Below are 17267 nucleotides of genomic sequence, written 5' to 3'. Positions count from 1 at the left end.
CATGTGCTCTGGCGCGCCGAGGGCAAGCGCTGGACGGTTCCCGCGAGGGAGGCAGCGGTGGAGGAGGCGCCCGTCCTCTCAACCACCACCGCCGATGCGGCGCTCCGCCCCCTCTCCCGCTGGCCTCATCTCCGCCCTCTCCGGCCGGCACCAGCTGCTGCCACGCCACCGCCGCCGCCCCTCCGCCTGTTCCTCCCGAGCCCGAAGCCGCTGCTCGCCCGCTGCCACCGCTCCACCGCCGCTTCGCTGCCGTGCTCATCATAGTCGCACTCGCGAACCGCCACCTCGCCCGCCGAACCGCCGCGCCCCCGCTCCGCCTGCCTCCGGATGCGTGTTGCTGTTGCTCCCCCTGTGCGCCAAAGAAAAAAGCGATTAAGAATATCAGTGCTGACTAGGATTGTTGACCTAACATTTTTATGTCACTTACATGTGGTCCCCACATATTTATTTTTAATTTTTTGCTAACTAGAATGCCACGTCAGCAAAACCAGGCAAAAATAGTACTGAGGGACCTCCAGTGAACGGTTTGTGAGAGTTTAGGGGTACATATTTGATTTTTTTGGTTAAGGGACTTTAAAAAATCTCGCTGACAATTTAAGGACCTCCGGTGAACTTATTCCCCCTCAAAATCGTCATCTTCTCTGCCCTTTGACGCGGTCTCGCTCGCGACCGAACGCGTCTCTCGCTCCCGTTCTCGACAACGCCGCCGCCTCCCGCTCCAAGCCGCCGCCGCCTCCCGCTCCGAGCTGGCGCCTCCTCCTCAGCCGCCGCCACCCGCCCGCGCGCCTCCCCTCCCCTCCTCCTCCTCCTCCCCCGCCGGTCGCGCCGCCAGCGGGGCCCTCTCCCTCTCCGCCCTGGCCGGCGGAGCTTGAGCTTGAGCGTCGATTTGGAGTCGGCCGGTGCGGCTTGACGCGTACGAGGATGATGGCGGCGGCGACGGGAAGAAGAAAGCGGCGGCGGTGGCGAGTGCTCGTCCGTCGTCGTCGGCGCCGATCCGGCCGTCCGACTACACGCACAGCTCGGCGCACCACTGCGTCGCGCTGAGGGACGCCGCCGGGCTGGCGGTCCCGCCGCTCGCCCACCCGAGCCGCATCCTCACCGCCTCCGACGCCGCCCGCGAGGCCCGCCTCGCGGCGCTTGACCGCCGCGACGTCCCCGGGGTAGCGACGGAGAGAAGCCACTCGCCACTGACCCACAGGTACGTTTTGCAACTGGAGAGTTGGGCTCCAGCCCAACAAGTTCTCGGCCCAACTATCCACGTACGGAACAGAAGGCGCGATTCTAGACCATCGAAACTGTCAACCACAGGCTACTTCGCATCGCATCGCCTCACCCCGCCGCCGCCGCCGCCGCCGTCGCCGTCGCGGTAGCTCCGCCTTGAGACTGACAGAGGCCCCGTGGCGCCGCTGCCCGCCGGCCATGCCGCTGCGGCGCGGAGCCCTCCCTCCCCGCGCCCCTCTTCGGCCGGCACCCGGCGGTCTCTGCGGCCGCGCGCTCCTCCGCCGGACCTGCTGCCTCTCGTGGCCGGCGACGACGGGCGGAGCGGCGCTCAGGTTAGCCCCCGACGCCGCTGCTCGCTGTCTTCTCTTCTCTTCTCCAGCGTATTGAATTTCTCTACCTAGTATTTCTGTAAAAAAAAATCCCAAAAATCAATTGGGAATTGGGTTCCATTGGACTCGTCCAGAACTTTGGGTCAGTTTTCTGTCAACAGGAATTTTGGAGGAGCTGGTTTACAAAAGTTTTAAATCTATGAACAGCATTTCCCCCTACTACAATTAATTTGCATACACATTTCTACTCGGTGGCACCATTGATAAGTAGATCTAGCTTTCAGTACATCTTTTTATGTTTATGATGAGTTCAATCATTTATACAATGCATCTTTGCTGACTATCAGTCAGATTATATTGAAGAATCATATATTTGTTGATATAAGCTGGACACTTGAAGAAATACATTTCAGTTGACATAGGTTGGATTATTGACTGTTTAAAAGGAATTCAATAAGGGCTCGCCCAAACAAAAGAATGGAATAGACAATGAAGTGTAATTAGGTTTCACCGCACGTTGTTAGGAAATGCATGGGTTCAAGTTGTGCTCTCCAAGGTGACATGGATGCAAAATGTAGCCTACCTAGATCTCGTTTAGCATCTTCAAACAGAAGTGTTATTATGCCGCAAGGCATACAAAATACAAGAATTCGGCAGGTAATCATTATATAATAAGAACTTGTGGACAGTCAATCTTGTTACTGATAGTACCCATTTTTCAATTTATATGGTATCTACCTATTATATGCATAAACTATTTTCAATAAACAAAATAGAAACAATAAAAGTAATCCATCTGTTAAAAAATATACGACACTTCGGACATGATATGGTATCAAGTGCATAAATTGGACCATCAATTTGTGTAGTAATGTCATATGTGTTGGCAAAATAACTGTAAATGTATTGCGGTGCCAAAATATTTCTTGAGCCAGTTTAGTTATACTTTTTTCACATGATAAATATAAATAGGTTTTCTATGTAGTGGCGGTCAAACTTAGGAAGATTTGACTAGTCAGGTTACCAATTTTATATTCTTTTGGGGATGGGAGTAGATGAATTGCTGATGTGTCCATCCTTTGTGGAATTATTTACTAGTTAGCTTCATGACTGAAGGTTTGTAGAGATTGAGAAAAGATAAAAGATTGATGCAATCAATTTCTTCAGATCTCTACTATGCAGAAGATTTGGTAGTTGACTTGATATCTGCACTCTATAGTTACCAGATGAAAAATTCTAGATGGAAGCCAGTATTTGCCTTGGAAACAGGTGGACCATCTAATGCTGATAGCCAAGACTTCGAAGATGATGGTGGCTTTCTTGGTAGAACAAGGCTGGGAAGGCTCATCCAAGCTGCTGGGAGGGAACTACTTGAAAAGCTGAACTCTGCCAGAAGCAACTCCCCCACGAAGATATTCCTTGTGCTGTTTGGCTTCTATACCGCCAACGCATTGGCAACAATCCTAGGGCAGACTGGTGACTGGGATGTTCTTGTGGCTGGTGTTGTAGTGGCTGCCATAGAGGGAATTGGCATGCTTATGTACAGAAAACCGATGAGTAGACCTCCTGGACGATTCCAGTCATTGATTGCAATGGTGAACTACTGGAAAGCCGGCGTATGTCTGGGCCTTTTTGTGGATGCCTTCAAACTGGGAAGCTGAGTTCCCTTCCCACTATCAACTTCTTGTATCAACTTACTAATGTTATTGATTCATTGAGCTCACAATGACACGTGGAATGAACTCCCAAGGCTCCAAGCTGCTACCGTGTTGTTGTATGCAGATAAATTTGCTGCGAAGCGTAAACATTACTTCTCGGCTATAAAATGTACATATGTTGATGTAGTCTTCTATGAAATTCTTGTAGTATTACACTAGTCTGATGTCCATATGTGTCTATAGATAAATAATGGTGTCTGTTGTAAGATGACTATTGTTGGCTATTTCCACACCAGGCAAACCATTTAATAAGCTGCTTCTCTCATTGATTATTACCCAAATTGTTCTGTATTTCTGTCTGGCTAGTCTCTCCTGTCTAAAATAATTGTTTTGAAAGTAACATTTTCACTTATCGGTGGTACTACCTCCGTTTCACAATGTAAGTCATTTTAGCATTTTTCATATTCATATTGATGTTAATGAATCTAGATATGTATGTGTGCCTAGATTCATTAGCATCTAATATAAATGTGGGTAATGCTAGAATGACTTACATTGTGAAAAGGAGGAAGTAATAATTTTCTCAGATGAAGTTTGGTGTTAAACAGAGCTTCTATACATCACTCCCATGTGACGACTGCACGAATCCTGAAGCACATCAAACGGGTATCCATCACAACTCACATACTCAATGCCTTCTTACTTTCCCCACGATTGCTATGAGCAGGTAAACCAGTGAATTGAGAATTTTTGGCCTGAGTTGAGAAGATTAACTATATTTCAATCTTGTTTTGCCTGAATTCAAAAGATTCCCTTTATCTTAATCTTTTTAATTTTGCCTTGTGAAATCCATGTGTTCTAGATATGCCAAAACAAAGAAATTTTATGGCATTGATGTACCTGTTTGAATTAAATGACCATCTTGACTAGCTGATGACCACTGCAAATGCCTTCCATTCTCCGCCATCCTAAAGTGTTGATGCACGACCCACGATGGGTGTGGGATGAAACTAGTCTATAACAATTATTTAAGGGCGCAAATAAATAAATAAAATATTGGAAAGCTGAAAATTTTATATAAAAATGTTCTTTCGGAGGGCTGATGGAGAAATTTTTTAGAGAAATTATTGTTTAGGAGCTTAAAAAGTAAAATATGCCTATGATTTTCAAGTAAAATAATATGCCTGTGATATAATTCATAATCCGTAAGCCGAAAAATAGTACTGGGGCAAAAAAAGTTATATCTTCTGCAAGCAAAATTACTAAACTAACGTGAGATAATTTTCTGCCGATGTCGAGGAACCAATAGCAAAATAGCCACAAGATTAGAATGACATGATAAATGGCCGATGGTTATCCTGACAGGGGAATTATCTTCTAATGGTATTGGTTTAGCAAAAAGGTAGTAATTCATTTAGCAAATTTTGCTAGACAACATCATGAATTCGCGGTTTTACCTGTAGGATATCAGACAAAGTTAATTTTGAGGGAAGACACCATAAGACATGAAAATTAGCTCGTGGACACTACACCATTAGAATATTAATTTTGGTTGAGTAGGAGAAAAAACCGTGTGAAAGTTCTGAAATACCCATGGGCCCACATGCTAGGCCTGCCATCTCTCTATCCTTCTCTCTCTCGTACATGGAATCCGCATATAAGCCTCTACTATCTTTTTCCCCATCTACTTCCTCTATTCCTCTCACTCTCGCAGGAGGCAAAGGTGAGGGAGTGTCTCGGTGACCGGCGACGGCGAGGCGAGCTAGATGCTGGTTGGGAATGGTGGATCGTGGAAGGAGATGAGCTCCTACTCGACATCATCTGTCATAGTCCACTCGGCATCGGCGCGCTCCTATGGGTGTGGCGCATCCATACGGTTCACGCTGCAGCATGTAAGCAGCGAGGGAGGGGGGCCCAAACCATGCACCGACATGGGAGTAAGCAGAGTCATGGAGAGGATGGGCTCCATTCCCCCCGGGTGTGCGACTGTGATGAAGATAGTCAGAGGGTGACGATCCAGCTCCCGACAATGGGTCTTGAAAGCGGGGACGCCACAAGCGGTGGAGACCTAAGATCGCGTGCGAAGGACGACTCTTACCACAACCCGCAAGCGCCATGCAAGGAGGAGGTTGGGGCGGTGACCGGCCAGAGGCGCAGGTGGTGGTAGACGAGCAGAACGGGACCAAAGTGGAGCTGCACCTACTCAGATAGTCAGATCCAATGGTTCACCAATTCCAACTAGTTGCCGATGAAGGTAGGCTTGTTATTGTGTGCTTGGCGATGCAATGAACTAGGCGTGCAAGAGCTCCTCTCCTTCCACAGCAGGCAGCATGTGGGTTCATGTGCGAGAGAGAGATAGGGATAGAGAGATGGCAAACCTAACATGTGGGCCCAGTGGTAATTTCATAACTTTCACATGATTTCTCTCTTATTCAATCAAAAATTAATATTCTAATGGTTGCGGTTCCCATGAGCTAATTTCCACGCTTCCAAAGTGTCTTCCCCTAAAAATCACTTCGTATGGTGTTCTACAACTAAAAACGCGAAGTCACAATACCCTCTAGCAAAATTTTCCAATTCCTTTTCGTCACGAGTGAGAATCTCCTTATTTGACATAACTTATCAAATTAATAAGTATCACAAAATATAAAATGTCCTAGGATTTTTGAAGAGGTTTAGGTAAACAAGAAAAAATATACTATAATATCTCTCGTTAAATACTTAAATGAGGAATATGTAACGAGTGAAGGTGGTTGGAGATAAGGATGGATGAAAATTAATTAAATAAGATGTGATTATATGAAAGAAGTAATTAACCCTATTTTCTTATATTATATGACAAATTCATGATAAGATCTATTTTAAGGCTGTGTTCAGAATGATTTGTTCCCAACATGCAATTTGATTTTTTAAGCAACTTTCCTATAGATTTTTTTTTTTGCAAAAAAAATACCGTTTAGCAGTTTGAAAAGCGCGCGCGCGGAATACGATTGGGAGGGGTTGGGAACCCAGGGTTCCAAACACAGCCTAATTTGTGATGAGTGATATCTCGGTTCAATTAGGATGTGGCCTATGTTACCCATGAGCGTTGTGTGCCCTTGATTTATATGAGCAAGAGTAGAATCTCTTATAAGCCCTCCAACCATACCACTTCCTTTTTTTAAGGAAATCATGCCATTTTCGGATTAACCATTTTATACGAAGCGAGAATGAAAGTGTAAATGAGGTGCTATACGGATGGTTGGTTTGCGGTTCTGGAGGATGGGTTGTCCATCCAACCATATCGCTTTTGGGTTAACCATTTACATGAAATGATGATGAAAGTGTAAGTGAACATGTCTGTCGAATGAAAGTATAAGTGGGTCTACCTGTTGGATGGGCTCAATACTACTTCCAAGTTAATCATTTTACTCGAAGTGAGAATAAAAGTGTAGGGGGTGCTATGTGTCAGTGTTGGAATTAATAGATGGGCTAAGGCCCATTCGAAGATTAATTCTTTGGGAAATCACAAAAGCCCACCTCATAGGATGGCATGCATGTGGAGTTTAGTACCACCTTGCTTATTCTAGAAGAAGGGGATCTCCTTAAAAGGGAGGATGCCCTCCTAGACACTTGAAGTATGTGTGGTGGAGAGAAGAGGGGGAACACACGCGCGCGCTCGCTCGCCTCGCCTGGGCAGGGCAGACAGCACGCACGACATACGCGTCGAATGGTCCGCAAAATTGGCTCCTCACCATTGCGCAGATGCAGCCTCCTTTTTGCAGTTTTGTTTTGCTGCAGGAAAATTCGGATTTGTTTTGTTGTTGGAAACATTCCGAAAAATCCGGTGCGTGAAAACGGCGTGGAGTCCGGATAAGTTATGCGCGACTTATCCGGCTCGGTTATGCAGAGTGGAGATCGTGCGGGCGCCCTGATCAAGCGACCTATCTCTATATAAACTGTGCCGCCACCTTCACGCAACACACGCGAAATCAATCTAGGGTTTGCCTCCTCCTTTGTGTTGCGCCGTCGCTCGTAGACTACTCCATCCCGCTCGCCAGCGTGCACCGGCGATCGGGAGAGCAGGTCTCCGGAACCTCTGCCTTCGACGTCCTGCATCGGGAGAAGGCGGCAATAAGGTTTTTGGGAAGCGCTTCGCGCGACTGCTTCCTTCCTGTTCGTCCGCGACGGCTCGCCTTCATCTCCGCTCGCGTGCTGCGCGCCTTCGTTGATGCTCGCAACCGCGAGTAATTCCTGCCGAGCAACCGGTCTTTCCGCCACCTCGGTACGTGTTCGACATGTTGCGCATATTTGATCTGTTCATGTTTTACTGATTAGTTTACATGTGTAGATCTAATGATGCGTTAATGCTAGTATACATCTGTAATGTCATGATTTATTTATGGAATATATTAAATCATTATATGCCTATATTCTCAACAATCCAAAAACCTTATGTTAGGCGCTGTGAGTTTACTATGGCTGGTTTTGCCGATGCACTGAGGCCGGATAAATTTACCGGTGTGCATTTTAAGAGATGGCAGATCAGGGTCACTCTATGGCTGACAGCTATGAAATGCTTCTGGGTGAGTACTGGCAAGCCTATGGGCGTTCTTAATGCTGATCAGCAGAAAGAATTCGATGAGGCCACTACTCTCTTTGTGGGATGCATTCTTAGCGTGCTTGGCGATCGTCTGGTCGAGGTGTATATGCATATGACCGATGCTAAGGAGTTGTGGGATGCACTGAGTACTAAATTCGGTGCTACTGATGCTAGCAATGATCTGTATATCATGGAGCAGTTTCATGACTACAAGATGGCTGACAACCGTTCTGTAGTCGAACAGGCTCATGAGATACAAACCATGGCTAAGGAACTCGAACTCCTTAAGTGTGTCTTACCCGACAAATTTGTGGCCGGGTGCATTATTGCGAAACTACCTCCATCTTGGAGAGGTTTCGGTACTGCACTCAAACACAAGAGACAGGAATACTCCGTTGAGGGGTTGATAGCATCTCTTGATGTTGAGGAGAAAGCTCGGGAAAAAGATGTCGCGTCTAAGGGCGATGGTGGGCAGTCCACTGCCAATGTTGTGCACAAGGCCCAGAACAAGAGCAAGGGGAAATACAAAGCTCAGCAGACCACCAACTTCAAGAAGAAGAACAACAACAACAATCCTAATCAGGATGAGAGGACTTGCTTTGTGTGTGGTCAACCTGGCCATCTGGCTAGGAAGTGTCCACAATGCAAGGGGATGAAGGCACCTGCAGGGCAGACCTCTAAGTCTGCCAATGTGACCATTGGCAACACTGGAGATGGAAGCGGGTATGGTAATTTACCTACTGTTTTTTCAGTTAATTAGTCTACTAATTGGTGGGTTGATACAGGGGCCAATGTACATGTTTGTGTTGATATCTCATTGTTTTCTTCTTATCAGGTCGCACGGGGTTCCACCGTCCTAATAGGGAATAGGTCACATGCTTCTGTTCATGGTGTTGGCACGGTAGATCTGAAGTTTACTTCGGGAAAGATCGTGCAGCTGAAGAACGTGCAGCATGTCCCTTCTATCGACAGGAATCTTGTTAGTGGCTCCCGTCTGACTAGAGACGGATTTAAGTTGGTTTTTGAGTCTAATAAAGTAGTCGTGTCTAAACATAAATATTTTATTGGTAAAGGTTATGAGTGCGGAGGCCTGTTCCGCTTTTCCCTTTCTGATTTCTGCAATAAGTTTGTGAACCATATTTGTGGCAGTGTGGATGATGAGGCTAATGTATGGCACTCATGTTTATGTCATATTAATTTTGGCTTGATGTCTCGGCTTTCCAGCATGTGTTTAATTCCTAAGTTTTCCATTGTCAAATGTTCTAAGTGCCATAGTTGTGTGCAATCAAAGCAACCTCGCAAGCCTCACAAGGCTGCTAAGGAGAGAAACTTGGCACCTCTAGAACTCTTACACTCAGATCTCTGTAAAAAGAATGGGGTGTTGACGAAGGGTGGAAAACGATATTTCATGACGTTGATTGATGATGCTACTAGATTTTGCTATGTGTACTTGTTGAAAACGAAAGACGAGGCTCTAGACTATTTTAAAATTTATAAGGCAAAAGTTGAAAATCAACTTGACAGAAAGATAAAAAGACTTAGGTCTGATTGTGGTGGAGAGTTTTTCTCAAACGAGTTTGACTTATTCTGTGAGCAACATGGCATTATACATGAGAGAACGCCTCCCTATTCTCCCGAGTCTAATAAGATTGCTGAAAGGAAGAACCGCACACTGACCGACTTGGTGAATGCCATGTTGGACACCGCAGGACTACCTAAGGCATGGTGGGGGGAGGCATTGTTGACCTCAAATCATGTGTTAAACAGAGTTCCTAACAGAAATAAGGACAAAACACCATATGAGATATGGATTGGGAGAAAACCATCACTTTCTTACTTGCGCACATGGGGGTGCTTGGCGAAAGTCAATGTATCAATAACGAATAAGCGCAAACTTGGACCTAAGACTGTGGACTGTGTCTTTCTGGGATATGCTCACCACAGCATTGCCTATAGATTTTTAATAGTTAAATCTGAGGTACCTGACATGCATGTTGGTACAATTATGGAGTCTCGTGATGCTACCTTCTTTGAGAGCTTTTTCCCAATGAAGGATACACATAGTAGTTCTAGCCAACCCTCTAAAATAATTCTCAGTTCAATCACACCACCAGAACAAACTGAACATACACATGAACATGTCACTGAGGAGGATGACAGTGAAGCTCCTCGAAGGAGCAAAAGACAAAGGGCGGTTAAGTCTTTTGGTGATGATTTCACTGTGTACCTCGTGAATGACACTCCTAAGTCAATTTCAGAAGCATACACATCTCCTGATGCAGACTACTGGAAGGAGGTTGTCCATAGTGAAATGGATTCCATTATCGCTAACGGGACTTGGAAGGTGACAGAGCGGCCTATGGGTGTAAACATGTGGGGTGCAAGTGGGTGTTCAAGAAGAAGCTCAGGCCTGATGGTACTATTGAAAAGTACAAGGCTCGGCTTGTTGCTAAGGGCTATACTCAAAAAGAAGGCGAAGATTTCTTTGACACTTACTCACCTATTGCTAGATTGACCACAATTCGTGTGCTACTTTCCCTAGCAGCCTCATATGGTCTTCTCGTTCATCAAATGGACGTTAAGACAGCTTTTCTTAATGGAGAGCTAGATGAGGAGATCTATATGGATCAACCTGATGGGTTTGTAGTTGAAGGTCAAGAAGGCAAAGTGTGCAAATTGTTGAAGTCTTTGTATGGTCTGAAACAAGCTCCTAAGCAATGGCATGAGAAATTTGACAAAACATTGACATCTGCAGGCTTTGCAGTCAATGAGGCAGATAAATGTGTGTACTATCGCCATGGTAGGGGTGAGGGAGTTATTCTGTGCTTGTATGTTGATGACATACTGATATTTGGGACAAACCTTGAGGTGATAAATGAGGTTAAATCATTCTTGTCTCAAAACTTTGATATGAAGGATTTAGGAGTAGTTGATGTTATCTTAAGCATTAAGCTAATTAGATGTGAGAATGAGATTACACTTTTGCAGTCCCATTATGTGGAGAAGATCTTGAATTGCTTTGGCTACATTGATAGTAAGCCTTCTCCAACACCTTATAATCCTAGCTTGTTGCTTTGCAAGAACAAGAGAATTGTTAGGAATCAACTGGAATACTCCTAAATCATTGGCTCGCTGATGTACCTGGCTAGTGCAACTAGGCCTGATATCTCCTTTGCTGTGAGCAAGTTGAGCTGGTTTACCTCTAATCCGGGAGATGATCACTGGCGTGCGCTTGAGCGAGTAATGCGCTATCTGAAAGGTACTATGGAATTGGGACTTCACTATTCTGGGTATCCTGCGGTACTAGAGGCATATAGTGATTCTAAGTGGATCTCTAATGTGGATGAGATCAAAGCCACTAGTAGATATGTCTTCACACTGGATGGTGGTGCTGTTTCGTGGAGGTCTTGCAAACAGACTATTTTGACGAGGTCAACCATGGAAGCAGAACTGACGGCACTGGATACTGCTACTGTTGAGGTAGAATGGCTGCGTGATCTATTAATGGATCTGCCTATTGTTGAAAAACCGGTGTTGGCTATCCTTATGAACTGTGACAATCAAACGATAATTGTCAAAGTGAATAGTTCTAAGGATAATATGAAATCGTCTAGACATGTGAAAAGACGATTGAAGTCTGTTAGGAAATTGAGAAACTCTGGAGTTATAACATTGGATTACATCCAAACAGCTTGAAACCTGGCAGATCCCTTCATGAAGGGACTATCACGAAATGTGATAGATAATGCATCGAAGGAGATGGGTTTGAGACCCATGTGAGTTATACTATGGTGGTAACCCAGTCTATGTGATCGGAGATCTCGTGAATTAGAACCTGGGAAGAACAAACCATTAGTAAACTAGAGGAGAGTACCAATCTATACCCTCTCTAAGTGAAGATGCATGTACTCTCGTGAGCTGCAAGGCAGGTTGGCTATGCCTTAATGAGTTCTGTTGGCTTTAATTAGCGAAGATGTTGTCCTGCAGAGCATTCTTGAAAGAACTCACCTTTGTAAGCTTGACTGTTGGCCGTAGTCTATTAAGATTTTGGGTGAATCTTCTAGGAAGCTTACTAAAAACCTAGGAGTATGACTTATACGCTCCACCCGAGGGGTAGTCTACAGACGGTCTAGTACCAGATAAGACTCTGAGTGAAACTTGCTTGCACAAGACTTGCAATTCAAGGCGTAGTCCATTGTTCAAGTTGTGAGTTAGTGTAGCTTGGAGTTCTAGGTGGATGTTCAACCTTAATCGGTCTCCATCGAACCGCTGGTATATAAACAGTACATTGGAAAAGGCAAATCTCAGTGGGATTTTGAGATTTGGTGGGGGATTGTTGGAATTAATAGATGGGCTAAGGCCCATTCCAAGATTAATTCTTTGGGAAATCACAAAAGCCCACCTCATGGGATGGTATGCATGTGGAGTTTAGTACCACCTTGCTTATTCTAGAAGAGGGGGACCTCCTTAAAAGGGAGGATGCCCTCCTAGCCACTTGAAGCATGTGTGGTGGAGAGAAGAGGGGGAACACGCGCGCGCTCGCTCGCCTTGCCTGGGCTGGGCAGGGCAGGCGGCGCGCGTGCACGACGTACGCATCGAATGGTCCGTAAAATTGGCTCCTCACCATTGCGCAGATGCAGCCTCTTTTTGCAATTTTGTTTTGCTGCAGGAAAATTCGGATTTGTTTTGTTGTTGGAAACATTCCGAAAAATCCGGTGCATGAAAACGGCGTAGAGTCCGGATAAGTTACGCGTGACTTATCCGGCTCGGTTACGCAGAGTGGAGATCGTGCGGGCGCCCTGATCAAGCGACCTATCTCTATATAAACCGTGCCGCCGCCTTCACGCAACACACGCGAAATCAATCTAGGGTTTGCCTCCTCCTCCGGAACCTCTGCCTTCGACGTCCTGCACCGGGAGAAGGCGGCAATAAGGTTTTTGGGAAGCGCTTCGCGCGATTGCTTCCTGTTCGTTCGTGACGGCTCGCCTTCCTCTCCGCTCGCGTGCTGCGCGCCTTCGTCGACGCTCGCAACCGCGAGTAGTTCCTGCCGAGCAACCGGTCTTTCCGCTACCTCAGTACGTCTTCGACATGTTGCGCGTATTTGATCTGTTCATGTTTTACTGCTTAGTTTACATGTGTAGATCTAATGATGCGTTAATGCTAGTATACATATGTAATATTATGATTTATTTATGGAATATATTAAATCATTATATACCTATATTCTCAACAGTCAGTGTGTTTGCCTGTCGGATAGACTGGGCTGCACGGTTCTGGTAGAGCATGAGTAACAATCTTCCAAATAATCAGTCAATCGTGTGAAATTTGATTAGAGATAAATAAGTAAATGTTACAGAGTTTCTTTTTAGATTATATAAAAGATGCACGCTCACCGACCTGGGATGCATATGTAAAAATCCTTGTATAATGCAATAGTCAATTAGGCATGCAAGCACTGACAGAGTGACACAAGAAGGTTTCTTTTTCCCCTGATCCAAGGAGCAAAGTGACAAAAATGGCGTTGCATGCGCCACATATAGCTGGCTTAGCCATTGCTCCCTCTTTGGTCTCTTTCCCCCAGGTCACCCGGTCACCCCTTCCTACGTATTTGGCATCATCCTCCTCGTGATGCTATCTTTTGCCATCTCCATTCTTTCTCATCCTAGGCATCGATATTCGTATTTGTATTGATCGTTTCGAATATCGGTTCACTTTCAAAAATATAAGCGTATTTTCGGTTACGAAACTAAATAAGATATCTGATTTCTATTTATGAAATTGGATGAAGGATATATCCTAATAGATTTAGAATAATACTCCCTCCGTTTCGTATTAATGAATCGCTTTGATTTTTTTATTAGTTAAAATTTATAAGTTTGATCAAATTTATAAAAAAAATATAATAATATTTTCAACCTAAAACAAATATAATATTAAAATATATTCAATATTACATTTAACAAAATTGGGCCTGTTCGGCTGCCGTTCAGCAGCGCTGCTGCTGCTGCAGGCTGCAGCGGTAATTTGTGTTGTGTGGCTGCAGCCGTGCTGCTTGTTGTTGTGCAGCTGGCAGCCATGTAGCTGTAAAAAAATACTAGCCGAACAGGCCCATTAATTTAGCGTTGTAAATGTTGCTAAATTTTTCAATAAACTTAATAAAATTTTAAATTTTTATTTAGAGAAAAATATAAATGATTTATAATATAAAACGAATATGTTATTACAATTTAGAAGCGGTGGGAATAGCTAGCTGCCCTGCAGTGCTACTCCTGCAGATCGATATGCAGTGTTTCTGGCCGCCGGCAGCATGCGTGCCTGACGACGACGTGGCGATCGACAGGACTAGCTAGCTATCCTGATCTGTGGGCCCTGCTTGACAGGAAGAGATATATCCTCCTATTTTTAATACTAGATGTCGTTGGTTTTTGATCATTTATTTTATTAAAAAAATATGTAATTATTATTTATTTTATTGTGTTTTGATTTATCATTAAATATTTTTCAAGCATGACATAAATACTTTTATATTTATATAAAATTTTCAAATAAAATTAATAGTTAAAGATTGATTATAAAAAAAATCAACAGTTTCGTACATTGAAACACGGATATAGAATGAAACGATGATGGAGCATATGCATGCATGTACGTGCATGCATGAGCAGAAGAGAGGAGGGAGAGGCGCATATGGACCAGCAGCCGGCCTGTACGTTGCCGTTGGATGAGGCAAGAAAACGACGTGTCATGCTGCATGCTTGGCCCTTCTTCCACGATTTGCAATCTGCCACTGCTTGAAAATGCGGCATGCATGCTTGCTTTGCTTGCTCTGGCATTTTCGTTCTGTCGGTCATGAACTTTGGTTTAATTTGGTTTGTTTGGAGAAGAAATCATATTCCGCGGTAATTCTTTCACACGCCAATTGATGGATAAATTAATAAGGAAAATGCTACAACATGGTATACTGTTTGGACAGGATGATACTTTTTTAGGTATCGGCTAGCTGATATCCGTTTAGACGGGGTGATACATTTGAGATATCGACTGATTCATTTTTTTTCAATGTATGACGTTGTTGGCTTTTGTTACAATATTTGGCCATTTGTCTTATTAAAAATTTTATGCAAATCTTAAAAATATAAGTAGTGCTTAAAGTTTATTAGTGATAAATCAAGCCACGTCAAAAGAAAATATATTTATTTAATTTTTGAATAAGACGAATGATTAAACATGATGTAAAAAATCAACGGCGTCATATATTAAAAAACAAATGTAGTAGTATTATTTATCGATCATCTTGCTTTTTTATTTAAATTTCATTTACTTTTGAATATGACCTGGATTACTTTAATGTTGTGCCATCCTCATCGCTTATCCATCGCTGTTTGATGGGTGCTAGCTGGAGCTTAGTTAAAGACAATCATCAGGTCATTACAAGCACGTGATTGTCCACGTCATAACAACTAGTTACGAGCGGACCTACAATGGGACATGGGTACATTTCTATCCCAAATTTTTGTAAAAAATAAGTGATTTTATAGGTATAATATGTCTATATACCATTACTTGTGTCAAAACAAGCACACTTAATCCCAAAATCATTCTTTCTAAGGGTATTAAACGTATTTTCTAGCTTAGTTACGTTGTTTTGTAAATTTTCCTGTATAATTGGTCTCTATTAATTTGCACTGGGATCAAAATTATCACTTGACTTTCACTTATAGCAAGTCTTTTTTTCTTTTTTTTCGAGTATTTAACTATGCTTAAGTGATGTTGTACCTTTATCTTAGAAATCTTGCATCCGCCACTGAACTAGTTGATATTTCGTGTGTTGATATGTGGGTATAAGAATTCTTTTAGGAAGAAACATTGATCGATCTAATGTTCAATATGTATTAGACATTTTAATCTAATGGCTGACCCAATTTGATAACGTAGTTAAATGTGAAAGTCTTTTTTTAAGCAATTAATATAGCTGTGTATATAAATAAATGATAATACTCGACTGAGATTTGGAGATGTATTGAGTAGCAAATCTTTTACCTTTAACCATGAGATAAACCTATATACTTATGCAGGTATCTATTAACTGTGCTTTTATCATCTTGACTCAAAATGGCACTTATCGATGGATAACCTAAAAAGTGCTTAATTTGTGTGAACCCCATATTATTAACCACCTAAATTAAGCATCAAGAGGAAGATTGTGTGAGACATGCATCTCAGTGGACAAACACAAATTATTCACTAAGAAAAAAAAATTCTCCACAAAGTAAGCAGCGGTTCATGAGTTGGCCGGTATCCCGGGTACGTACTAACTGAAACCCACACATCCAACCGCGGTTAACCGCGCTCACGCCGTGTGCTAGCTAGCTCATGCATGATGCTGATCTCATGAGTCATGAGCCACTGCACGGCACGGCCTATCTCCTGCTGCTGATCTCTAGTCCACTTCACGTACGTGCCAGCTGCCAGCAACTGTTGGTACGGTACCTTGCTTGCATAGAGATGGATTGTATTCTCTGGTGAACTTCCATGATCCAAGTTACTAAATAATTATGAATAAAATTCAAAAATATTGATAAGATATATTAATATATAATACTCCTATATCATAGAAAAAAATACAATTTCAAATTTAATTTCTAAAGTTATAATAAAAATAATAAATTAAACTCTAATTAGTATACGTATTCCCTGTCAAATTTAACATGGCCAGAGAGACTAATAACTGACTGCACCTAGCCCTTTTAGGCTAGGTAAGCCTAGCAGTAGTTCCTCTCAGGAAATGGTAGTTATTAGATTTATAGTGTTATATTGATTTCATACGGTTGCACTTTCATAGTTAATGACCGAGTCAAACCGATTTGATTAATGCGGTACATCTTATCACAACCATGTTTGTCTAATCAATATCACACATAAATTAGTTAGTAACAAATAATATGTGTTACCTGTACATATAATTGTGTCTGCAGTTATGTTGATTAACGATTATTTTTATAGCAATTTTTATCAACTCCTATATGCACTGTAAATGGTAATCCTAGAGTTATACAATCGTGCTATGGAACTAACTGGACGCTTTACAATCCATAGCTCTATCTAGTGCCTCACGTTGTAGATAGATTACTAGAGATATTAATGTTTTATTTACACCTTGAATGCATGTACAGTTGTAGTTCCATGGTTACGTAACCATGTGCTAGACCCAATTGAACCGTTTGAAATCTTTTGTTTTGACTGTGCAGATCAATTATTATAGATAACAATGCTCTATTAACGCGTAGCACGTCCAATTTTACGTTCTATGTTACCAGACAAACCATTACCGTTGTCACGGTAAAGATTAACATAATCTAATTGTCTAATCAATGCCACGCGTAAATCGACAAAGAAGGAATCACATGTTTAATTTAAACTATCCAATAATACATGTAGTCATTACGAGGATAAAATTGCATTCCATAGCCGTTACAC

General features: G+C 43.0%; 1 protein-coding gene across 2 annotated transcripts; it reads left to right on the top strand.

Annotated features, from left to right (window-relative positions):
* The first annotated feature begins 625 nt into the window (after window positions 1-625).
* On the top strand, window positions 626-3572 carry LOC127761347 (ycf20-like protein). Of its 2 annotated transcripts, XM_052285626.1 has the most exons (3): window positions 626-1198; window positions 1309-1553; window positions 2770-3572. In XM_052285626.1, the coding sequence occupies exons 2-3, from the start codon at window positions 1420-1422 to the stop codon at window positions 3209-3211; spliced, it is 576 nt and encodes a 191-aa protein (XP_052141586.1). In that variant the 5' UTR covers window positions 626-1198; window positions 1309-1419; the 3' UTR covers window positions 3212-3572. The 2 variants fall into 2 exon arrangements, with proteins under 2 accessions (XP_052141586.1, XP_052141585.1); XM_052285625.1 differs by having other exon boundaries at window positions 626-1553.
* The last annotated feature ends 13695 nt before the right edge of the window (window positions 3573-17267 follow it).

This window comes from Oryza glaberrima, chromosome 2 (genome assembly GCF_000147395.1).
Source record: "Oryza glaberrima chromosome 2, OglaRS2, whole genome shotgun sequence".
In the NCBI taxonomy this organism is placed as follows: domain Eukaryota; kingdom Viridiplantae; phylum Streptophyta; class Magnoliopsida; order Poales; family Poaceae; genus Oryza; species Oryza glaberrima.
The sequence above is the reverse complement of the archived record's forward strand: the minus strand, read 5'-3'. Positions and strand labels throughout refer to the sequence as shown.